At 36.8% G+C, this 26,832-nt stretch overlaps 1 protein-coding gene across 1 annotated transcript in view; it reads right to left on the bottom strand.

The window, feature by feature from the left end:
* The window catches only part of LOC307122958 (complement C3-like), a 61,698-nt gene that overhangs the window by 21,589 nt on the left and 13,277 nt on the right, over nt 1-26,832 (bottom strand). The window contains exons 8-11 of the mRNA XM_079811303.1: nt 14,979-15,081; nt 14,732-14,852; nt 14,522-14,637; nt 67-213 (exon numbers count right to left, since the gene is read on the bottom strand). Of these exons, the coding sequence (XP_079667429.1) occupies nt 67-213; nt 14,522-14,637; nt 14,732-14,852; nt 14,979-15,081 (487 nt within the window). The remainder of the gene's footprint in view (nt 1-66; nt 214-14,521; nt 14,638-14,731; nt 14,853-14,978; nt 15,082-26,832) is intronic.

The raw sequence follows: 26,832 nt of genomic DNA, 5'->3' as shown, positions 1-26,832 counted from the left end.
CATATGCAAATTTTTTCACTATTTCTCCAGTGAAACATGAACATTAGTTGAGTTAGCAGGTCTTACAGTGATCTGCAGTGAGGAAGATCCTTCCTGAGTGTTGATGATAAACTTGGAAATGCCATTGGCTCTTGTTTGACCTCTGACCCCTCCAGGATTGACCTCCACTAACACATTTTCAGCAGGCGTCTGGTCAGGATTTGTTACAGAGACCTGACATAGAACCCAGAGCAAAAAAAACAAATAGATTGATTAGTTAGTTACCGTTAGTTAGTTAGTTAGTTAGTTAGTTAGTTAGTTAGTTAGTTAGTTAGTTAGTTAGTTAGTTAGTTAGTTAGTTAGTTAGTTAGTTAGTTAGTTAGTTAGGTAGGTAGGTAGGTAGGTAGGTAGGTAGGTAGGTAGGTATAGTAGGTGTAGGGATATATAGGTACACAGTAAAATCCCCAGTGTTAAATTAACACTGCTCAGAGCACATATGGTCCCACTCTACAGAGTGTTAAAGTAACACTGAAGCAGTGTTAAAGTTAATGAGATAATTGAGAGATTAATTAAGTGATGATTGGCCATTAGTGATGAACACCTGATGATAATGAGTAGAATCACTGAAGGAAAGAGAAAAAGAAAAACACAAGAACTACGACTGACTATAAAAAAAGACATTAAATCTCTGAAGATCTCAGCAGAGGAGGATTAAACAACTCCACAAACAGCATTACCAGCTTCACACATTACTAACCAGACTAACTTTATTACTGTCAGACGACTACAGAAGCACTTATTGAGAATTAACAGATTTTTTGTTTGATTTTGTTGTGAAAATTTTTAGTTTTTAATTTGACCATCATGGTGATCAGTGTTCTCTTTAGTTGGGCAGTTTGATGACTTTTTAACATTAGTGTTTCTCTGGCTGCTGTAACTGAGTTTGTTATGGCAAGAAAAGCAAGAGTAAACACAATCAGATGCTGTCTGCTGCTCGATGATGAGAATATGATCATTTTATAGTGATTTAATTCATCGATTTTATGACTGAGTATGAGCAATATACTATTAACTTTTTTTATTGTGATTCTAGAAAAGATACAACACGGTTTTAATTAGAAAAGCTGGGTAAGTTTTGAAATAGATTGTACACTAAACACTTCTAACTCCTGCAAGATTAACTCACACACACACATCAAGATTCAGCCTATGAATCTCAAATATGGTGACATGCTTCATGCCACAATGCATTCTGGGAGCCATAGATGAGTTTTGCGTGACGTACCCAGAATGCATTGTGGCATGTCACCATTGTTGCGATTCATTGGCTGATTCTTGATGTCTATGTGTGAGTAAAACTCGCAGGAGTTAGAAGTGATTGTTGTATGATGTGTTAGTAAACGCAGAACAAAACTTATGGAATTTTTTTTGATAATCGTTTAGTTTCTCTGATGAAAACATTGCTGGATCTTCTGCCATAGATTCACAAGGCTACTGTTATCAATGACTCTCAGGAGATCAGCAAATAAGGCACTATACGATGATAGCAACTGTATCATAAACAACAAGCATCAAGTTTCTCTTGCCGTTCTCACCGTAACAAACAGTTACAGCAGCCAGAGAAAAACTTATGTTAACAAGTCAAGGGTCAAGACCCCAACTAAAGCAACACTAATCACTATAATGGTAGCTTCAAACAACTTTTATTTTCAATAAAACATCAACATCTAAACCTCAATAAGAGCCTCTGTAGACGTCTGACAGAAATAAAGTCAGTCTGGTTAGTAATGTGTGAAGCTGGTAATGCTGTTTGTGGAGTTGTTTAATCCTCCTCTGCTGAGATCTTCAGAGATTTAATGTCTTTTTAATAGTCAGTTGTAGTTCTTGTGTTTTTCTTTTTTCTCTTTTCTTCTGTGATTATGCTCATTATCATCAGGTGTTCATCACTAATGGTCAATCATCACTTAATTAATCTCTTAATTATCTCATTAACTTTAGCACTGATTCGGTGTTACTTTAACACTCTGTAGAATGGGACTATATGTGCTCTGAGCAGTGTTAATTTAACACTGGGGATTTTACTGTGTATGTATAAGTATAGATAGGTAGGTAGGTAGGTGTTAATAAGATACTTAAGAGATTAATTGAGTGATGATTGTTTGATTATTGAAGACACCTGATGATAATGAGCAGAATCACTGAAGGAAAGAGAAACACAAGAACTACAACTGACTTCAGCCACAGCTTTAGATGAAATCAACTGAAAATACATTAAATCTCTTTATTTCTATCATTTGTCTACAGTTCTTTTTGAGAATTAACAGAGGTTTAGATGTTGATAAGTTATTAAAAAAATGTAGTTTTTACTAAAGGAAACACTGATCACCATAACGGATTTTGAATAACTCATCAAAATCTAAACCGCTGTTATTCTCAAAAAGAGCTGCAGACAAACGATAGAAATAAAGAGATGTAATGTCTTTTCAGTTGATTTGATCTAAAGCTGTGGCCTTCAGTGATTCTGTCAGTGGTGGAGGAAGTACTGAATCTCAGTACTTAAGTAAACGTACAAATGCCCAGAGATATATTTACTTTTGTAAAAGTAGTGGTACCACAATAACAACCCTACTTAAGTAAAAAGTAAAAATTTCCTGATTTTAAATGTACTTTAAGTATTAAAAGTAAAAGTACTTGCATTACAATTTATTCTCTTAATGTCTATATTCTAATAATTAAAAACATTATAGGCTGTGGCATTTTAACTAAGTTAGTTTTGGGTTAATGTAATTGTGCTTAGGGGTGTAACGATTCATTCGTTTTCTCGATGCATTGATTACAAATCCTGACAATGCATATGCATCGATAGTGCATTTTGAATATTGAATCGTTTATTTTGGCCGTTAATCGATTTAAAATGCTAAGAATCGAATGAAGCGTGATTCAAAAGCGATTCCGTGCTTTAAAATTAACATTAGACTATATCTGCTAAACGCGTGAATTAATAGAGACGTTGTGCTGCGTCATTCGCGCCCTCACAGCTCGCCTTCACAGACGCGCTTTACCGCCTTCACTGGAGTGCTCTCGCACTCCGTCCGTCGCTCACTGACACATGTTTGAGCTCTCCTCAGGATGGCCACTGCGACCACATGAGCAGATGACCGCTCTCTATCGAGACAGGAATTGTCCCGAGTCAAAACGCAAGCCATGGTCAACTGCCAAGTCACCGCGGTCACTACCCACTGAGAAAAGTTATGTCCAAAAGACGTCTTTTCAATGTCTTTGCCCTTAGAGGCGTACATTGAAAAGACGTCCACTGAGGAGCCAGAATGAAAGTTTTTATGACGTCTGTTTTTGACGTGTTCTGCACGTCCGATATAGACGTTCATGGAACCTCAAGGTTAAAAACTAGTTCAAATTGTGGACATATTTTCCATTTGTAATTGCAAAGCAACTCACAGACAGTGTGTGTTCGTCCAGAAATCATGAAAATAAAAGAAACTTAGCTCACACCTTTAGACACTTTAGACAACTTAGCATCTGTAATTCACACATCTTTGGATCGTGAGAGAATCGTGGGATTCAATCCAGGATCTTCTTGCTGTGAGGAGACAGTGTTTCCCACTGAGACACTGGTGCTGCCCTTAATCACAGACATAAGACACACTTTGACTATTTCTGTCAGACATCTACAGAAGCTCTTACTGAGAATTAACAGAGCTTTAGATGTCGATATTTACAGTTAATTAGATGTTGATGTTTATGTTTCTTTTGAAGTCACCATTGTGGTGGAAAGCGTTTGCTTTATTTGGGATCTTGGCAGGGGCACCGCTAGCAATTTTGGGCCCTATGAAAGAATTTTATGTTGGGCCCTCTACCACACCAACCTAGCTATCCAAAATCTTTGTCTGAAATTTAATAATACTGACCAATTAAGCTCCGCTCGCTTAAAATTAAGATACAATTTATACAAAACAAAACTTAATGAAGTGGTCACAATCATGTCTCATCAACTCCATTCATCTTATGATGTTTTCCTATCTCATGCTGTTCACTTTTCATAATCGACATAGATTAACAGATTGACAACATAGACATAAAAAACAACATTATAATATTTAAACATAAATATAAAAATAAATACCTTAATGGCTGCAACAATTATAGCACAGAGAAATTTCATGTCGGAGTGGGATATGAATGAACGTAGTTTTTACCAGTGAGCGTGAGCAGTTCATGAGTGAAGCGTTTTACTGGATTTTGCCGGAAATACGCCATCTTTTTTTTATATTTGTAACTCTTTGGTAGATTATACATTTATAATACATTACTACTAGTACTGTTAACCGATCTCTGGGGGCCCCAAAAGTGTTTGGGCCCTTAGAATCGTCCTAACTTTCCCCCCTTAGCTGCGCCCCTGGATCTTGGTCCCTGTTTTTATGTTTGCTTCTCTTTGGCTGCTTTAACTGTGTGTGTGAAGCACAATAGTTGTGGCTGAGAAAGCAAAGATAAATTGACTTCAGATGGTGTCAGCTCTTTGTTGATGACTAAACTTTTGGAAAGTGAGCATCTGATGTTAATTTAATGCTGCGTTCACACCAAACGCGAATAGAGCGTCAAAATCGCGTCTAGTTTCACGTGCGAACATTTTGAATGCATTCGCGCGTCCGCAGCGAGTTGGACGCGCGTAGAAATCGAGCGCTGGAAGCGAAATTGACGCGCGTTCAAGGCACTCCAGGAGAAATATGTCATAAAACACCACTCTGCCTCTTTTCATTTTCATTAAAAATATATATTAAGCATTAATAGCCACACAAATGTGGTCCAGGCAACTCCTACATTATCTTCACTGCATGAATGTTTAAATATCCTTAAAATATAAAGTTATGAAACTTCTCTTTGCCCTCATTAAAAACGATTTGGCAGACAACAAATTATAGATTCATGAGAGCAAAGCTCGGCCGTTAGATCTACACAAAACGAACCACTACAGGACATCAGAGCCAGCGGCAGACGCCAGAAGGACTGGCCGAGGAAAGGCTGCCTTCGCCGGGGTTATGAGCAGTGATTGCCCGGTGATCGCCTGGATCTCACAACTCCAAAAACACAAGATTCTTTTTTAAAAATAGGCGCTCTCTTTATAAATAAACCACAGATTTGAGCTTTAAACAACTACATTCCCACCTGAAAAAGTCGTAAAACTACATTTTGTGACACAATAGTACTATTTTTAATTTATGCAGGGTTTCTCATACACGTCACTTTACCACGTGACAGCAGCGAGCAGGCTCCTGATTGGTTAACGCGGCGCGAATTGACGCCAAAGTTCAAATTTTTCAACTCGGGCGTCAGACGCGAATTCGCTTCAAACGCGTGAATGCACGCTCAATTCGCGTCCAATTCGCGCAAACTAGGCGGATTCGCGTCCTTCGCGCCGCGGGACCTCCAGACACGCGTCAACGCGCCTTTCCATTGACTTAACATTGAAATCACTCGCGCCAGACACTCAATTCGCTCTTGGTGTGAACGCAGCATAATGCTGCGTTCACACCAAACGCGAATTGAGCGTCAAAATCGCGTCTACCGCGTCTAGTTTCACGCGCGAACATTTTGAATGCATTCGCGCGTCCGCAGAGAATTGGACGCGCGTAGAAATCGAGCTCTGGAAGCGAAATTGACGCGCGTTCAAGGCACTCCAGGAGAAATATGTCATAAAACACCACTCTGCCTCTTTTCATTTTCATTAAAAATATATATTAAGCATTAATAGCCACACAAATGTGGTCCAGGCAACTCCTACATTATCTTCACTGCATGTATGTTTAAATATCCTTAAAATATATAGTTATGAAACTTCTCTTTGCCCTCAGTCAAAACGATTTGGCAGACAACAAATTATAGATTCATGAGAGCAAAGCTCGGCCGTTAGATCTACACAAAACGAACCACTACAGGACATCAGAGCCAGCGGCAGACGCCAGAAGGACTGGCCGAGGAAAGGCTGCCTTCGCTGGGGTTATGAGCGGTGATTGCCCGGTGATCGCCTGGATCTCACAACTCCAAAAACACAAGATTATTTTTTTTAAATAGGCGCTCTCTTTATAAATAAACCACATATTTGAGCTATAAACAACTACATTCCCACCTGAAAAAGTCTTAAAACTACATTTTGTGACACAATAGTACTATTTTTAATTTATGCAGGGTTTCTCATACACGTCACTTTACCACGTGACAGCAGCAAGCAGGCTCCTGATTGGTTAACGCGGCGTGAATTGACGCCAAAGTTCAAATTTTTCAACTCGGGCGTCAGACGCGAATTCGCTTCAAACGCGTGAATGCACAAAAGCACCATTCGCGTGTAACGCGCGTGTCGCGCAAGACGCTCAATTCGCGCCATTCGCGCGAACTGGACGCGCGAATGAGGCGGATTCGCGTCCTTCGCGGTGCGCGAAACGCGCCTTCCGCACCGCGAGACCTCCAGACGCGCGTCAACGCGCCTTTCCATTGACTTAACATTGAAATCACTCGCGCCAGACGCTCTATTCGCGTTTGGTGTGAACGCAGCATTCGAGTTTTGTGTGTTTGGCATATAGTCATTTATTACAACCACTATAAGCTTGTGAACCCACTGTATTGACACCAATAGCAAAAATATATATAATATATCCTGAAGGATGATAAAACAAAATGTGCACAAAATATTTTGGCCAAATATTACACGTAGTCACACACAGACATCAAGATTTTGCATATGATTCACAACAACGGTGACAATCAAGAGTGAGTTTTGTACTATGAAGCTACCCATCATGCATTGCAGCATGAAGCTTTTTTTGTTTTTATTGTCACCGTTGTTGTGAATCATATGCAAAATCTTGATGTCTGTGTGTGACTATGTGATATAATTGCTCAAAACTTTGTGTGCACATACTGCAAACCAGGGCTTAAAAACGGAAAAAAATATAAATCGGTTCACTCCGAGCAGAATCGATATTTTAACGTTTCTGTTTTTGCGTTCCTCAATAAACATTACTGTTCCGAAAATGGTTTGATATGAAAAAATATCGGTTAATAACGTTATTTTAATTTAGCCTATACTTTAAACAAATATGTATAAATAGACTTATTTTCACTCAATAATAATATAACGCATGGTAATTAAACTTGAATATTTAATTCATAACATTTTTAAAACCAGAAATACATGCATTAGAATTACAAAGCATAAACAGCAGACCTGTTTTAATGGAGCGTTAGACAATCGAAAGTGGCCTCTTATGCCTAATTATTTTCAGAAGAGTGATAACATTCTTTGTACATAACTTTTTTTCAACACGACTTGTTTTAAAAATTGCATGAATAAAGAATAAATAAACTGGATAACCATTGCTCTTTTAATGCACCGTCAACTGCTAATTTCAAAGCAAACACTGCGCAACACATCCTTGCATCACATAATCAAATTCAGTCAGCTACTAAAGCTTGATAATTTAATGCAATATAACATATCATTTAATACGAAGCATCAACCGTCTATAATATAAGTGACTCTAAAAAGAGATGTGTTAAAAAACAACACACTGAGTGTGTTGATGGTATTTTGACACATGTTGTGTAGATATAACACACAATGTGTGTTAAATGTTACTCTGGATGAACAGCAGTGGGTGTTTTGGCAGCCAATCACATCATGCCTCTTTTTCAATGTCTTTTTCAATGTCTTTTTCAAATGTTTTCTCCGCTTTTCACTTGTTATCACTGACCAGACTGACTTTATTTCTGTCAGACAGAAGCTCTTATTGAGACGCACAGGATTTGGTGTTGATGATTCAGTGAATGTTTCATCTGAAGTCTCCAGAATTGTGATTAGTGGCTCCTTTATTTGAGCTCTTGACCCTTGACTCTTTCACATCAGTTTTTCTCTGTTTGCTTTGACTGTGTGTTTATTATGCACATTTGAAGCAGCAGAAATAACCATGAGAAAACGATGATCAGAAGATAATGTTATCATCACATACATTTGCTGAGCTCAGGCAAGTGTTTCATATGTGAAACTTTACTGTAAGAAATATTTTGCACTATTAATAATTATTTTATAATATTGTTGTTTTATCTGCACATTTGTTTTTAGATACACAGTGCACATAGGATGTTCTAGTCTATAGTGTCACACAGGCACACACACATATCAAGAATCAGCTCATGAATCTCAATAATGGTAACAAACCAAAAGCTTCATCCCGCAATGCATTCTGGGAGTCACCATAGTACAAAACTCATCCATGACTCCCAGCATGCACTGCAGGATGAAGCGTTTGTCACCATTGTTGCGATTCATGGGCTGATTCTTGATGTGTGTGTTTGACGAGTATCTGCTGCAGCTCTAAACTCTCTGAAAACATTGAATTTGTATTTTTTTAAGAATTTATTCTGCACTGCTGGACATCATGGACTAACTTCACAAAACTTTTATAGCTAACAGCATATAAATAAAGTAAATGTATACCATCCATTTAATCATAAACTGGATCAGATCTTGAGATTATGACTTGATCAAGAAACTTCTGATCGTGTTTTCATGCCATCACAAACATATTTGATTAAAAGGCAGTTACAGCAGAAAGAGGAGAATTAAAAGACAAGTAAAGGGTAAAGAGCTCAAATAAAGGAGCCACTGATCACGATTCTGGTGACTTCAGATGAAACATTCAATGAACCATCAACATCTAAACCTCTGTTCATCTCAATAAGAGCTGGTGTGTGTAGATTCATGATGTCTAAAACATCCAGGTAATACAATAAACAGTCAAACACTCTTTATTAAACGTCAATGGACTAAACACAAGTTAACAATACGTGTCAGTGTTCATCCAAACACGAAGTAACTCTGGCAAATACACACATACAGTAACATGTAACACACATCTGACACACGTTGTGTAACTATAACACATTATTGTGTAAAAGGTTTCAACACACTTCTGTGTAAGAGGAATAACACATTAGTTGAGTTACAGGTAACACAGAGATGTGTTAAAGAAAACGACACAGGTTGTGTGTTAAATTTTACGCAACATGTGTTGTCCCTGAGCACACACACTACATGTGTTAACATCTACACAACATGTGTTGTCCCTGAGCACACACACTACATGTGTTAAAATCTACACAACATGTGTTGTCCCTGAGCACACACACTACATGTGTTAAAATCTACACAACATGTGTTGTCCCTGAGCACACACACTACATGTGTTAAAATCTACACAACATGTGTTGTCCCTGAGCACACACACAGTGTGTTAAAATCTACACAACATGTGTTGTCCCTGAGAACACACACACACAATATGTGTTAAAATCTACACAACATGTGTTGTCCCTGAGCACACACACAGTGTGTTAAAATCTACACAACATGTGTTGTCCCTGAGCACACACACAATATGTGTTAAAATCTACACAACATGTGTTGTCCCTGAGCACACACACAATATGTGTTAAAATCTTCACAACTTGTGTTGTCCCTGAGCACACACACACAATATGTGTTAAAATCTACACAACTTGTGTTGTCCCTGAGCACACACACTACATGTGTTAAAACTGACACAACATGTGTCAATTTTTAACACATCTGGTTGTGTTGTTCTCAACACATCATATTATAAAGCGCGACACACACCATCATTGTGCATTGTATGCAGTGTTTATGTTCTCAAACAAACAGGCCTGAGTAAATAAAAGTTATTTATATAGATTGTTTTATCACACAGCAAAATCCCCAGTGTTAAATTAACACTCCTCAGTGTGCATATGTGTCCACACTACAGGGTGTTAAAAGTAACACTTAAGAAGTGTTAAAGTTAATGAGATAATTAAGTGATTAATTAAGTCATGATTGACCATTAGTGATGAGAAACACAAGAACTACAATTGACTTCAGCCACAGTTTTAGATGAAATCAACTGAAGATAAAAGAACATATTAAATCTCTGAAGATCTCAGCAGAGGATTAAACAACTCCACAAACAGCATTACCAGCTTCACACATTACTAACCAGACTGACTTTATTTCTGTCAGATGTCTACAGAAGCTCTTATTGAGAATTACTTTCTTGTTTATTTAGTGTTGAAACTGTTTTAATGTCACCATCATGGTGATCAGTGTTTTCTTTAGTTGGGCAGTTTGATGACATTTTAATGTTAATGTTTCTCTGGCTGCTGTAACTGAGTTTGCAATGGCAAGAAAAGCAAGAGTAAACACAATCAGATGATGTTGACTGCTCAGTGATAAGAATACGATCATTGTATAGTGATTTAAATCACTGATTAACTTTGTTTTTACTGTGATTCCAGGAAAGATCCAGATCGGTTTTAATCAATAAAGCTGAATATGTTTTTAGGCAGATTGTACACTAATCACTTCTAACCCCTGCGAGAGTAACTCACACACAGACATAAAGAATCAGCCTATGAATCTCAACAATGGTGACATGCTTTATGCCGCAATGCATTCTGGGAGCCATGGATGAGTTTTGCATGATGCACCCAGAATGCATTGTGGCATGAAGCATGTCACCATTGTTGAGATTCATAGGCTGATTCTTGATGTCTGTGTCTGATTTACTCTCGCAGGAGTTAGAAGTGCTTATTGTGTGATGTGTTATTAAACCGGAAAACAAGACTTATGTACATGTTTTAAACATTGATCAGTTTATCTGATGAAAACGCTGCTGGATCTCCTGCTGTAGAGTCACAATGCTACTATAATCAATGACTCTCAGGAGATCAGCAAATAAGGCACTATATGATGATAACAACTGTATCGCCAACAGCAAGCCAACATCATCTGTCATCAATTTGTCATCATCAATTTTCTCTTGCTGTTCTCACCGTAACAAACAGTTACAGCAGCCAGAGAGAAAAAATGCTGACAAGTCAAGGGTCAAGAGCCCAACTAAAGCAACACTAATCACCATAATGGTGGCGTCAAACAACTATTATTTTCAATAAATCATCAACATCTAAATCTCAGTAAGAGCTTCTGTAGACATCTGACAGAAATAAAGTCAGTCTGGTTAGTAATGTGTGAAGCTGGTAATGCTGTTTGTGGAGTTGTTTAATCCTCCTCTGCTGAGATCTTCAGAGATTTAATGTCTTCTTTTATCTTCAGTGGATTGCATACAAAGCTGTGGCTGAAGTCAGTTGTAGTTCTTGTGTTTCTCATCACTAATGGTCAATCATAACTTAATTAATCACTTAATTATCTCATTAACTTTAACACTTCTTAAGTGTTACTTTTAACACCCTGTAGTGTGGACACATATGTACACTGAGGAGTGTTAATTTAACACTGGGGATTTTGCTGTGCAGTTGCTACATTTTAATTTAATTCAAAGCACAAACTCTGTCAACTGTTATCTCTTCATGATCTTTTCTCAAAAGCGGCATCGATGTGGTGTTGAAGTGTGAATAATTGAGTTTATAGAGTCAGAGTTTGAAACATTGTACTTTGTGTGCACATGCGTTCTGTACTCGACTATTGATTAAATGCTTAATAATTTAGTTTCACTTTATTTTTAAAATTACATCTGAGTATGTGATTACCTGACACAATGTGTGTTAAAATGACTTACACATTTATCGTGTTAAATTTGACACAACATGTGTTGTCCCTGAGCACACTCACTACATGTGTTAAAACTAACACAACATGTGTCATTTTTAACACATCTCTTTTTAGAGTGTAGGTTTATATGGAAAACATTGACCTGTCCTGTATTGGCAATCTGAAAGACTATAGGAAAAATGTTTGATAGATGCTAGTCAGTGTTGTGCCAGTTCACAGCTTTTCTGAACTAGTTCAAGTTCAGTTCATACATGCTCAAAGTGAACAGTTCACGTTCAAAGTTCACAATTTTAATTCTGAACTAGTTCAAAGTTCAGTTCATTTTACTTTTTTCGTGAGATATTCAAATAAATACTTTTTTTCACACTACGAGCTAGAAATCACTATACGTTCTTTGAAGCTGCTCATTGTAGACATTTGCTCATCATGACACTGCAATTGTGGGTTTCTTACCAGGTGATGAAACTTGCAGCAGTACAGGCAAGGTAGACCAGTTCTATACTTGCAATGAAATCTACCAGCATTTAATTAAAAAAAGAATATATAATATGAAATATGTATATATTATTTGATATATGATATTATATATACATTTCCCTTTCCTCCCTTATGACCCTCGAGGGCGTGCATATATGCATTTACACTGGATGGATGTTTTAACTCAATGTGCCGTTTCAAATTCGAGAAGGACGTTGTTGGTGTCCTAACTTGTTTTTGCTGCGCATGTGGACATATCTTACACAGAAAGGTAAGATTTTTGCCGTCGGGGTCTTGGTTTGCAAGAGTGTAAAATTGTTTTAAATGTTCATAAGGAGAATCGGTGTCCGTCTCCGTTTTAAATTGCAGCGCTTTCTCTCACTCTCGTCTTTGGCTCTCTCTCTCTCTCTCTCTCTCTCTCTCTCTCTCTCTCTCTCTCTCTCTCTCTCTCTCTCTCTCTCTCTCTCTCTCTCTCTCTCTCTCTCTCTCTCTCTCTCTCTCTCTCTCTCTCTCTCTCTCTCTCTCTCTCTCTCTCTCTCTCTCTCTCTCTCTCTCTCTCTCTCTCTCTCTCTCTCTCTCTCTCCTCTCTCTCTCTCTCCTCTAGCCCTCCGCGCTCTCGTCGTTGCCTGCTACGCGGCGTTGCTATGCCTACCCCGCTCTGCTGCAATTCATCATGGGTAACGTTGTGCGGAAGCCAGTATGCTATTCAACTATTCTCAGCCGGACACTACGTTGCCCGCAATGCATTGCGCACACATTTCTGTCTGGTGATACATGATTTAAGCGGCACCAGCGAGAATACAGGAGGGAGGAACTTTCTCTCGTTGCGTTTCAAAAGAGAAAACAGATGTCACTCAGTTTTCAATGGAAAACAAATTCCAACGTTCATTTACAGTGATGTCTGCCCTTCATGACACATAATGTGAACTAATTCACGTTCAAGTTCTTTATTAAAAAATGTGTTGCGTTCAGTTCAACGTTCACGAAAAAATGAGCGTGTTCAATGAACGCGCTCGTTCACGCACAACACTGATGCTAGTAGACTTGGACAGGCTTAAACAAAATCCATAAACTAGCCTAAATCGGTTTGTTTGAGCTTAAAGTCTGTACTGCTTATTTAAACGTCCGAAAATAATGTCCTCCAATACCTGCGATTTCATTGTAAAATTTCAAATGTACTTGAGGCATGAAAATGCGCGCTCTGCACTGACGGTAGATTCATAGATGATGGTGCGCGGGCATTTCACTCACGCTTGATACGTCAACGTCACATGCTGGACTACTCTATTCATGATTGGTCACTGCCAAATTAAAATATTAAAGAGAACGATAAAATAACGTTATTAACCGGTTAATGGTCATTTCAAATTAACGTTTCTGTTCAGAACGATTCAAATTGATTTTGATTTCGTTTCCGTTTTTGTTCCTCTTAAAATTTCGTTCGTTTCCGGTTTTCGATCCTTGAACCGGTTCAGAGCCCTGCTGCAAACCAACCTTTATTTAATATATCATCCTTCATAATAAGGGATAACTTTGTGCTATTTAATTAATTAATGTGCTATAAATTCATAAGCTTATATTGGATACAATAAATGACTATTTTCCAAAAATAGAACACAAAACTTAAAATATAACACCAGATGCTCGCCTTCTGATGATTTAGTCATCGACAAGGAGCTGACAACACTGAATGCCACTTTGTCTTTGCTCTCTCAGCCACAACTATTGTGTTTCTCACACACAGTTACGACAGCGAAGAATAATCTAACATAAAAACAGCCCCTGCCAAGATCCCAACTAAAGCAAACGCTTCCCACCACAATGGTGACTTCAAATTAACCATAAACATCAACATCTAAAGCTCTGTTAATTCTCAGTAAGAGCTTCTGTAGACGTCTGACAGAAATAGTCAAAGTGTGTCTTATGTCTGTGATTAAGGGCAGCTCCAGTGTCTCAGTGGGAAACACTGTCTCCTCACAGCAAGAAGATCCTGGATTGAATCCCACGATTCTCTCACGATCCAAAGATGTGTGAATTACAGATGCTAAGTTGTCTAAAGTGTCTAAAGGTGTGAGCTAAGTTTCTTTTATTTTCATGATTTCTGGACAAACACACACTGTCTGTGAGTTGCTTTGCAATTACAAATGGAAAATATGTCCACAATTTGAACTAGTTTTTAACCTTGAGGTTCCATGAACGTCTATATCGGACGTGCAGAACACGTCAAAAACAGACGTCATAAAAACTTTCATTCTGGCTCCTCAGTGGACGTCTTTTCAACGTACGCCTCTAGGGGCAAAGACATTGAAAAGACGTCTTTTGGACATAACTTTGCTCAGTGGGATATGGCAGGACTTATACGCTCTGGCCCCTGGATTTGACACCTCTGTAGATTTCACTAGATTTTCACACTTTCTAGTCAGTGTTTTATACCGAGACACTGAAGGGCATTCCAGGTTTGAAGAATTGTGGTGTTTTTTTTAAGTGGATGGTGTACGGTGACGTCACAATCTGAATGCCTCTCCTTTGAGCTTCCACCATTTCACTGCCTGAAACACACACACACACACACACGATTAGCCTGTCATATTCAATCACACACATGCATGTAAACATAGATGTACCGTCTCTGTTGAGTCTTACCACTTTCTGTTAAAAGACTGACTGAGACATAGATTGATAGTCCAACCAGCTGGTTCATGTCTCTAAAGGTCTCAGTGACCATCTCTCTGGTCAGTTCTGCAGTACCTGCTCCTTTAGTTATCTATTCATATATGAGAAAGACAACAACATCAGTCTAGAAGACAAGATAAAAATAAATGTATTGTTGGTCATCCTGTAGGTGAAGAGAAATGTAATTGATCCCAACTTGAAAACAGTTTTCTCTCACCTGAACCTTTTGAAGAGAAGTAGCAATAATTGTTTTCTTCTCACCGTCCATCACACCAAACACCACAAACGCATTTCCTTCCACCTCCTGTCCAAACAGGTACCTATGAAAGCACATATAATTTCTGCAATTTCTAAATGGTGATCCACATACGCTTTCATTACATAGAAAAAGGCAGCTTGAATGTTTGTCTAATTTTCTACAGTTATACATGTTTTGAATAGCATGATGGTAAGTCATTTTCATATTTGGACTATTTTGAATTTATCAGTTCAACCAGCAGGTACAGGATGTAGACTCCAATATCAGACATCTTATTTTGGTTAAAAGTCCAAATTGGTTTAATATCTAAATCCATAATTAGTTTCACATCAAGCACCAACAATGGATTTTGGTTGGAATAAACATCCAGTCCCAAAAGAGTACATTAGTATACACTTCATTTATTACTGAACATTTTGAATACATTTCTGACAAACACAAAGAGTTTTAAAGATACACACAGATATTAAAGAATCAGTGTATGAATCTCAATAACGGTGATATGCTTCATGCCGCAATGCATTCTGGGTGCATCATACAAAACTAGTCATAGCTCCCAGAATACATTGTAGCATCAAGCATGTCACCATTGTTGAGATTAATGTGCTGATTATTGATGTCTGAGTGAGTCTAGTGGATGCTTGAGATCAACATGTTTAGTGAACAATGATACAATTACAGGCTTGCTATATTTAATAATACAAAATGATCATGTACCAAAAGATTAGATTCTGGAAGAAAAGAAACCACTATATGATGATCGTGTTTTTATCATCAAGTAAAACTACAGCATCTGATCACATTAGTGACATGTCGTTCATGATTGATTCGTTTATTTAGAATGAATCTTTAATATGACTCGGGACTATCGAGTTGTCTCAGAGAGTGATTCGGTCATTTTGTGTGGACTGCGCATGCGCATTATGCTGAATCTGTACTGGAAACAACAAAAATGATTAGTTCATCTTTCGAGTCTCGAGTTCGGGTTTGAGTCTTTCGTTCTACCTGTCAGTCCCATAGAGTCTATGCTTTCAGTAACGGAAACAGAAAAGATTAGTTCTTTCGAGTCTTTCGGGTTTGACGTTTGAGTCGTTCGTTCTTTTGCCACGTGACTTGTGACCGTATTGAACACTAGTTCACAACCTTTTTACTAACAAGCACGTAGTTATTTTTTTTATTTTATTTAAATTTTTTATATATATCATTCTCAGTTAATATCAGACATATACAAATATGGGAAATATATTGACTATTCAAGTCTAACATCACAAATTCAAATCAATTAGACTATTACTTGTTTTGAATCAACTGTATTTTATTTTTCTCTATTGAGTTATATAATTTTTTTTGTCCTTGTGTTATTAATGAATAAAAATCAGTTTATACAAAATATACAAAAACATATTACACACACACATTTATATATACATATATATATACATATACAAATATATAAACATATATATATATATATATATATATATATATATATATATATATATATATATATATATATATATATATATATATATATATATATATATATATATATATTTAAATATATATAATGTATGTGTGTGTGTTTGTGCTATATGAATCAAAATGAGTAATGGTCTAATTGACTTGAATTTGTGATGTTAGACTTGAATAGTCAATATATTTCTCATATTTGTTTATGTCTGATATTAACTATTATACATATAAAAATAAAAAATAAAAATAAATAACTACGTGCTTGTTAGTAAAAAGGTTGTGAACTAGTGTTCAATACGGTGACAAGTCACGTGGCAAAATAACTAATGACTCAAACGTCAAACCCGAAAGACTCGAAAGAACTAATCTTTTCTGTTTCCGCTACTGACAGCATAGACTCGAGACTCGAGACTCGAAAGATGAACTAATCATTCTGTTCCCGGACCTGTGTCACATGGCCCGGCCCAGCCCCATCAGAGTCAGACACAGACGAGTCGACAACTAACGTCTCGAGGAGTTCGAAGACACGAGAGGCGGAGAACAAACGTGATAAATATGAAGTTGCAAAAGAAAGAATGTCTCGGATCAGGAGGTGAGGTGAACTAACAGAGTTAGACTGCAATAGCCTGACCCAACAACCAATCAATTAATTAAACGTTTCAGTTTCTTATCATTTGGCTTTGGTTGCAGTACCCTATAGTTTATTTTTATTTAGTTTTACAAATGTAATCAACATTTTCATAAGTACTTGATGGGTTGGGCTATTTAACATGTCATTTTAATTATATTTTTCTGAAATGAACGAAATGACTCGAAAAAAGATTAGTTCATTTTGCTGAACAAGACTCAAAGATCCGAGTCAGTAAAATTATCCAAACTTCCCACTTCTAGATCACATTTTCTCTTGCAGTTCTTTCCATGATAATCACATTTATAGCTGCCAGAGAAAAACTAATATTAAAAAGTTAAGTGTAACTACCAAACTAAAGCAAACATTGATCACCATAATGGTAACTAAACGATTATTTTCAATAAATCATCAACATCTAAACCTCTGTTAGTTCTCAATAAGAGCTTCTGTAGTCGTCTGACAGAAATAAAGTTAGTCTGGTTAGTAATGTGTGAAGCTGGTAATGCTGTTTGTGGAGTTGTTTAACCCTTTAACTGTCACCCCCCTTTTTGAGAATACACATGAAAATGCACTATCCAAGCTTAAAGGGCTGTAATTCAAGAATGCTTTGGAATATAGACCTACGTTTGGTCTCGTTTTAAAGACGACACTGTAGATTATTGCTGAAGTGAAAGTAAATTTACTGTAAATGAAAAATTCTGTAGTAAATATTTTTTATTTCATATAAAATATATATTTTACAAAAAAAATTGTACCTTAAAATTACAATAAAATCAAAGCCATATGTCTAACCAAGTTGTGTTCCAAATTTGAAGTTGATATCACAAAAATTGAAGTCCCCAAGACAATTTGGTTAGGCGCAATACCAAAAATAGCCACCGGGTGTCATTCCAATTCCATTGATTGTTTTTTTATGCATTTTCCTGTAAATTTCTGTCCAAATATCACTTCCATCACAAAACAGTCACCAAATATGGACCCTTGAGACTCAGACCTTTCCGGCCATATGTATTTTGTCAAGATTGGAAAAGATTTTGAATATAAAGTAGTTAAAATAATTGTTGTAATATGAAACATGACGCCGCCCACTAGCGGAGGAGCCCGCTAGAATAATTTAGAGTAATGTTTCCATGGTAACACAATGTCCGGTTTCAAAACGGTTTTCACAGGAGGAATTTTGAGTTTGTAAGCTTTCAAATGATACCTAATTTATGATAATTACTTAAATATATAATATGAAAAAGGCGATCAAAAAAAGAGCACCAGGCGGCCCACCTGTGAGACGGTGACAGTTAAGAGGTTAAATCTGCTGGGGCCTCATTTATAAAGCGTACATAAAATGGGCTGAAAACATGCGTACGCCACTTCCCCCTCAAAGGTTGTGATCTATAAAAAAAAACTTGAGAATGTGCGCACCTGTAAGTAAACTCTGACCCATATGATATGATATTTGGTAGAATGCATAATCCAGTGTAGGCTTACGTTTTGGATATAGTAACATTAACGTTTAAGTTACACAAGATGTTTCTCAAGCTATCTGGTTAACTTGGCTGCTAACTTACTGTAACGTTATATATCTATGGCTAACTTAGAGGATAAAACTTAAGTAAAAGTGTTTTAAATCAGATATTGTATCCTATGAAGTCTGTTGTAGTAAATGCTTTAACGGGATGTGTTTTCAGCAAGCGTTAACGTTAGATTAAAAACCCTTCTCATTGATTTAGTGAGGAACATGGTGTCTTGAGCAGCGTTTGCACACTCTGTCATGCGGTCGGCTATTAGCCACTGCTGTAGACACATATGCAGTGTTAAGGCTAACGATTAATCAATTAATTGATCATTAATTTAAACAACGATCGATCATGGAAATTTGTGTAAATTGACATCCCTTCTCCCTACATATAATATGATTATCTGTTCTACAGGCAATGTTCAGCCCCACTCATATTCCAGATCCTGTCCAGTTTACAGCTCCAACACAGGTACACAGTGACCATCATCACCTTAACATTTAATTCTTAGCTGAAGTTCACTTTGGTCTCAGTCATGTGAAGTTTGTCTTCAGGAACACAATATATCAGCAGATGGCTCGAACTAGCCTACTACTCGAACATTCCCACTGAGCAAAGGCGTACGTTGAAAAGACGTCCAGGAGCCAGAATGAAAGTTTTTATGACGTCTGTTTTTGACGTGTTCTGCATGTCCGATATAGACGTTCATGGAACCTCAAGGTTAAAAACTAGTTCAAATGTGCTCATTGTGGGCATATTTTCCATTTGTAATTGCAAAGCAACTCACAGATAGTCCACTGTATCGGGACTAATAGCAATAAAATAATCACTTATCCTGAAAGATGATAAAACAGCATGTGCACATTGTTTTGAGAAAACATTTCACATAGTCACACACAGACATCAAGATTTTGCATATGATTCACAACAACGGTGACAATCATAACAAAAAAACTTCATGCTGAAATGCATGATGGGTAGCTTCAAAGTACAAAACTCAAACTTGATTGTCACCGTTGTTGTGAATCATATGCAAAATCTTGATGTCTGTGTGTGACTATGAGAAATATTTTCTCAAAACAATGTGCACCTGCTGTTTTTTCATCTTTCACGATATGATTTGTTTATTGCTATTGGTGTCAATACAGCAGATTCACAAGGTTATAGTATATAAACAAATTATTATTTGCCGAACAAGAACATAAAACTCAAAAGCACAACATCAGATTCTAGACTTCTGATGATTTAGTCATCAACAACGAGCTGACAACACCTGAAGTCACTTTATCTTTGCTTTCTCAGCCACAACTATTTTGTTTCACACATTCAGTTAGAGCAGACAAAGAAAAGCAAACTCAAGTACTGGGACCAAGAGCCCAACTAAAGCAAACACTTCCCACCACAATGGTGACTTCTCAGTAAGAGCTTCTGTAGACGTCTGACAGAAATAGTCAAAGTGTGTCTTATGTCTGTGATTAAGGGCAGCACCAGTGTCTCAGTGGGAAACACTGTCTCCTCACAGCAAGAAGATCCTGGATTGAATCCCACGATTCTCTCACGATCCAAAGATGTGTGAATAACAGATGCTAAATTGTCTAAAGTGTCCAAAGGTGTGAGCTAAGTTTCTTTTATTTTCCTAATTTCTGGACAAACACACACTGTCTGTGAGTTGCTTTGCAATTACAAATGGAAAATATGTCCACAATGAGCACATTCAAACTAGTTTTTAACCTTGAGGTTCCATGAACGTCTATATCGGACGTGCAGAACACGTCAAAAACAGACGTCATAAAAACTTTCATTCTGGCTCCTCAGTAGACGTCTTTTCAACGTACACCTTTGCTCAGTGGGAATTATCAATAAAAACTAAGATAACAGAAAGTCAATCTAATAGGTAAAAAGGGAAGCTGATAATGCTTTTGTGAAGTTGTGTCTGAAGTCTGTTGTGTTTCTCTGTCCTTCAGTGATTCTGCTTGTTCTCATCAGGAGTCTTCAGTAATATTCAGTCATTACTCTATTAATCACTTAATTATCTCATTAACTCCAACACTGATTCAGTTACATTTAACAGCCTGTAGTGTGCACACTGAGCAGTGTTCAGTTCATCTGGGCTAGCCCATGTGGGGCCTACATGGAAACTGAGGACAAAACTGGCTGGGCCCCAGTTAGACAGCCCAGGTGACGCCCATATGGGCCCCACATGACTGTGCTGGCTGGGTAAGGATGGGGGGGTTAAGATGTTCTGATGTTACTCATTGTACTTTCTATGTTGATGTTGTGATATAGAATTAATTGGTAACATACAGTACTAAACATTGCCTACAGACCAAGGTTATTTTCGTAAACGAAAACTGAAACTAAGACTAAAACTATTGGTCAAAAAACATTTTCGTAAACTGAAATAAAATAAAAAAATCATAAAAAATGAAAAACTAAAACTAAACGAAACGAACAACTCTTACTGAAAAACTAACTGAAATAAAATAATAATTAGCAAAAATAAATATTCGTTTTCGTATTTAATAAGCTCTCTTTACTGTGGCGGAGAATCTGACCTGTAGCGGTAGAGGGAGTGTGTGTATATGGCACTACAGCGCGTGAAGTGATCTGAGGAGATTAACCGCTGTCCTGAGACCCGACGTGTGCAGTGAACACACATCGCTAGTCCTGTTCAACGGCTGTTCACAAAGAATGCGTTCATGGCAGTAAAATGGGAAATGACACAAGGTAATGAGATGCACGCTGAACTTAAGCTCACTGCTTTTAGAATGCCATTATATACGCGAGAGACGCAGGTGCAACAACAGAAACTATAGTAGCCAGTGCTACTGCCCACTGAGCAAAGTTATGTCCAAAAGACGTCTTTTCAATGTCTTTGCCCCTAGAGGCGTACGTTGAAAAGACGTCCACTGAGGAGCCAGAATGAAAGTTTTTATGACGTCTGTTTTAGAGAGACAGGGGAACTGCAGCTTGGAGTAATGGGCGTGCCGGACGGTATCTCATTGGTGAAAGGAGTTTCTTTCTGGCAACCGTGTTGGCCAATCAGCGATAACCATACATTGACGTAATTTCCTGTGAGAAGATGGCGGCGGTAAGATGTGGTTTAAATCATCATAGATAGTCATACTTTTATATATGAGATTAAATCTTTATATATCGTAGATATGTATATTACAATAGCTTATTAAAAAAACGATCATCATTTATTTATTTTGCGGTTATATCTTGCAGCTTTAGTAATTGCTTAATTGTTGTTTAACAGACACATGTTACTGTGAGACGCAACGATGACCACGAGTGCATCGAAGACGAGGCTTAGAGAGTTGGCAGTTTGTACCGCTGTCCGTTTTGTGCCACCCATGTTTAAGACAAGTGAAAGACAAAACGTTCTCACTCATTTGCAAAGCCACAGACTTCACGTGGTTCACCATGAACGCAAGTACAAGTTTAGTTTTGTATTATGCATGTTACATGCATCATTTGAGTCATTCCGTGTCAAATCAACCACATTTCTGTAACTTTTTTTGTTATTATATTTTTTTTTTTTTCTAAAGAGAAATATAAATAGTTAAGAAAGCAAACGTATTGAATGCAATTAATGTAGATTTAGTGGTTAATCCGTTTTGTATTTGTTTTACCAATTATATTTTGTAGAGGGGGTCAAAATGACCAATTTCACTTGAGATTTGGGCCAAATTACAGGTCTAGTACAAAGTACTTTATACATTATATTGGTCGTCAACCAAACGTGGGTCTCTTTGCATACAGCTGTTACTTAAATAGAGTAATATCTGAACAATAAATAATGTTGACACTAGAAATGTATCCGGTTTTATTTTTCTATTAACACAATTGCATAGATCAGGGGTGGGGAAACGTTGATCCTGGAGGGCCAAACCTGAAAAAAAAAAAAATCACCTGCCTGTAATTTTGAAGAGCTTGATTAGCTTCAGGTGTGTTTGATTAGGGTTGGAGCTAAACTCTGCAAGAGAGTGGCCCTCCAGGATCAACGTTTCCCCACCCCTGATGTAAATAAACACCCACAACATCTAATATTTTGGCTTTCATCACTATTTATGTTTGTCTTTAACAAAATTAACGATTTGAGCCAGGGACCTCTGGTTGAGTTGACAGGGAATGACCCATTTGTTAAGATGACAAATGATAACGTGAACGGGGATATTATGTATTGTTAAAGCTTTGGTCCGTAACTTTTTTTCAGTTCAAAATTTATAAAATTTGCGAGTACATCATGAATCCATTTTCCAAACAGTGTTTTTGTCTTATGCTGAATCACTACCGGACACCTATAACAAGTGTCTTTATTCAGACTATTTTCGACTGGTTTGGGTCGGCACCAGGGATGCAACAATACAGTTGGTCCATGGTTCAATACATACCTCGATTTTTAACAACGGTTTTCGGTTTTGGTTCGGTTCTGATGGCTTGTCACATCAGTTTTTTGTTATTCTATTCTTAGGTGACAGGTACAGCAAGAGGTTAAGGAGAAAAAATACTATTTTTTATTGCAATACTCCTTCTTTATTTTACTTAAAATAATTGAAAACCCTTACTTAAACTTAAAACTTTACTTTAAAAAAGAAAAAACCTTGTACACATTCCTAGTGTATTGTAAGATATAAAATAAATATAGGCCTATATAAAGATTTACACTGGCAGCTCAGAGCTGTACAGCAGCATTTAAGTATGAAATTGAATTAATAAATGTAAAAATAAAAGACTTCACTATAAAATAAACATTGATTCTTATTAAAGCTATACTGTATTAGTTTTTCAGTCAAGAGCAGTGAGTGATTTTCTTTGTCTTTTGTTGTTGTATTAACATTAAAGGGATTGTTCACTCAAAAATGAAAATTCTGTCATCGAGAAATTAATACAGGTTTGGAACAATATTAGAGTGAGTGAATAATGACATAATTTTAGAGGTGAACTGTCCCTTTAAGGACCGCGTGTTGACTACTGCACTGCTGTCACTTTAAGACCTATGGCTCTAATAACCTCTTACACCAGCTGGAGGCCTTGCTGATGTAAGATTGAATATTATGAAGGATTTCATTAAACATATTTGTTGTCATTTCAAGTAATATTTGTTTTTAGCTCTGGAAAAAATTAAGAGACCACTTAACATTGATTAATTTTTCCAGAGCTGAATATTTGTTTATTTATATATTTATATTTTCTTCAGCTTCCATCAGAGCTGCTCAGATGGATTCTTCTAGATGTGGTGTATGAAGAAGGAGATGGAGCCTTTCTCACTGTCAGTAGTGTGCAGAAAGTTCAACGACATTGTCAGCCGTCAAAGTTTTAGAAGAAAAGCTCACTGTGCCTGCGGCTGGGCAGTATGTATATTTATTACTTTTATTAAATGAACATTAAATGAATATATATATATATATTTATTTATTTATTTATTTATTTTAAATATTTAGATAGTTTATTGCATTAATTTCTTGTGTAGGTATTGTTGACTGGAAGTCTGTCAGTCCAGATGTGAGGAAGATGTACAGAGTGGAGTTCGAGCTCACCAGGTGTGATGGCTGTGGGTGCATCTACAAAAACACCACTGGATACTGTGGCAATGGAAAGAAGGGGATCTTCAGAGCTTTCTATTCAGACAGAGATTTTGATGGATTCTGTTCTATGGACTGCTACTACACAGCAAAATCCCCAGTGTTAAATTAACACTCCTCAGTGTACATATGTGTCCACACTACAGGGTGTTAAAAGTAACACTTAAGAAGTGTTAAAGTTAATGAGATAATTAAGTGATTAATTAAGTGATGATTGACCATTAGAGATGAGAAACACAAGAACTACAACTGACTTCAGCCACAGCTTTAGATGAAATCAACTGAAGATAAAAGAAGACATTAAATCTCTGAAGATCTCAGCAGAGGAGGATTAAACAACTCCACAAACAGCATTACCAGCTTCACACATTACTAACCAGTCTGACTTTATTTCTGTCAGATGACTACAGAAGCTCTTATTGAGAATTAATTTTTTTTTGATTTTGTGTTGAAACTTTTTTAATGTCACCCATCATGGTGACCAGTGTTTTCTTTAGTTGGGCAGTTTGATGACTTTTTAGTTAGTGTTTCTCTGACTGCTGTAACTGAGTTTGCAATGGCAAGAAAAGCAAGAGTAAACACAATCAGATGCTGTCGGCTGCTCAGTGATAAGAATATGATCATTGTATAGTGATTTCAATCACTGATCTTATGGCTGAGTCTGAGCAATATACTATTAACTTTGTTTTTTACTGTGATTCCAGGAAAGAACCAGATTGGTTTTAATCAGTAGAGCTGAATAGGTTTTAAAGCAGATTCTACACTAATCACTTCTAACTCCTGCGAGATTAACTCACACACAGACATCAAGAATCAGCCTATGAATCTCAACAATGGTGACATGCTTCATGCCGCAATGCATTCTAGGAGCCATTGATGAGTTTTGCATGATGCACCCAGAATGCATTGCGGCATGAAGCATGTCACCATTGTTGAGATTCATAGGCTGATTCTTGATGTCTGTGTGTGAGAATAACTCGCAGGAGTTTGAGTGCTTATTGTGTGATTAAACCGGAAAACAAGACTGTACACATTTTAAACATTGATCAGTTTATCTGATGAAAACACTGCTGGATCTCCTGCTGTAGAGTCATAAGGCTACTATAATCAATGACTCTCAGCAAATAAGGCACCATATGATGATAACAACTATATCACCAACAACAAGCCAACATCATCTGTCAACAACTTGTCATCATCAATTTTCTCTTGCTGTTCTCACCGTAACAAACAGCTACAGCAGGCAGAGAGAAAAAAAATACTGACAAGTCAAGGGTGAAGAGCCCAACTAAAGTAACACTGATCACCATAATGGTGGCGTCAAACAAAACTATTATTTTCAATAAATCATCAACATCTAAACCTCAGTAAGAGCTTCTGTAGACGTCTGACAGAAATAAAGTCAGTGTGGTTAGTAATGTGTGAAGCTGGTAATGCTGTTTGTGGAGTTGTTTAATCCTCCTCTGCTGAGATCTTCAGAGATTTAATGTCTTCTTTTATCTTCAGTTGATTTCATCTAAAGCTGTGGCTGAAGTCAGTTGTAGTTCTTGTGTTTCTCATCACTAATGGTCAATCATAACTTAATTAATCACTTAATTATCTCATTAACTTTAACACTTCTTAAGTGTTACTTTTAACACCCTGTAGTGTGGACATATATGTACACTGAGGAGTGTTAATTTAACACTGGGGATTTTGCTGTGTACAGCATGAATGAATGGATGGATGAAAAAAGAGATTTGTGTGGGTTCTTTCTGTCTTTCTTTCTGTCTTTTTTTCTTTCTGTCTTTATTTTTTTCTGTCTTTCTTTTTCTTTCTTTCTTTCTGTCTTTTTTTCCTTTCTGTCTTTTTTTCATTTCTTTCTTTCTGTCTCTCTCTCTTTCTCTCTCTCTCTCTTTTTCTTTCTTTCTTTCTTTCTTTCTTTCTTTCTTTCTTTCTTTCTTTCTTTCTTTCTTTCTTTCTTTCTTTCTTTCTTTCTTTCTTTCTTTCTTTCTTTCTTTCTTTCTTTCTGTCTCTCTCTCTTTATTTCTCTCTTTCTGTCTCTTTCTTTCTGTCTTTCTTTTTTTCCTTTCTTTCTGTCTCTTTCTGTCTCTCTCTCTCTTTCTTTCTCTCTTTCTTTCTCTCTTTCTTTCTCTCTTTCTTTGTCTTTCTTTCTTTCTTTCTTTCTTTCTTTCTTTCTTTCTTTCTTTCTTCTTTTGAACCCAAGCTTGAAAAATTAAATTGATTTAAATACTGAATTGAAAACTGAATAAATGTTTTAGTGGATAAAGCTGTGTCTGTGTTGGTAAATGTCACTCAACAGAAGGTTACTAAACAATTTTATTTCTTTTTTTTTTATCAACCATATAATTTGTCTCAGAATCAGACAAAATTGTTTTTAGGGTAAAGCTTAACAAGGTTTCAGGTAACTGAGCAATACATTTGATATAGTAGCCTATTTATTAATCTTTGTTGGTATTAGGTAAAACAAATACAGCTGTTCATGTTCAGAAAATGATTTTAATCTGTATTAGTACGTTGAATTTAACATTAACAAAGAATATTTTTGTCGTCATTAATTTTGATGGTTAAAGAACTTCGACCCAAACCCGCTTTGATGACGTCAT

Source organism: Gobio gobio (assembly GCF_949357685.1).
Source record: "Gobio gobio genome assembly, chromosome: 3".
NCBI classification, from domain to species: Eukaryota; Metazoa; Chordata; class Actinopteri; order Cypriniformes; family Gobionidae; genus Gobio; species Gobio gobio.
Note: the sequence above shows the minus strand (reverse complement) of the source record. Positions and strands in the feature narration are given on the sequence as shown.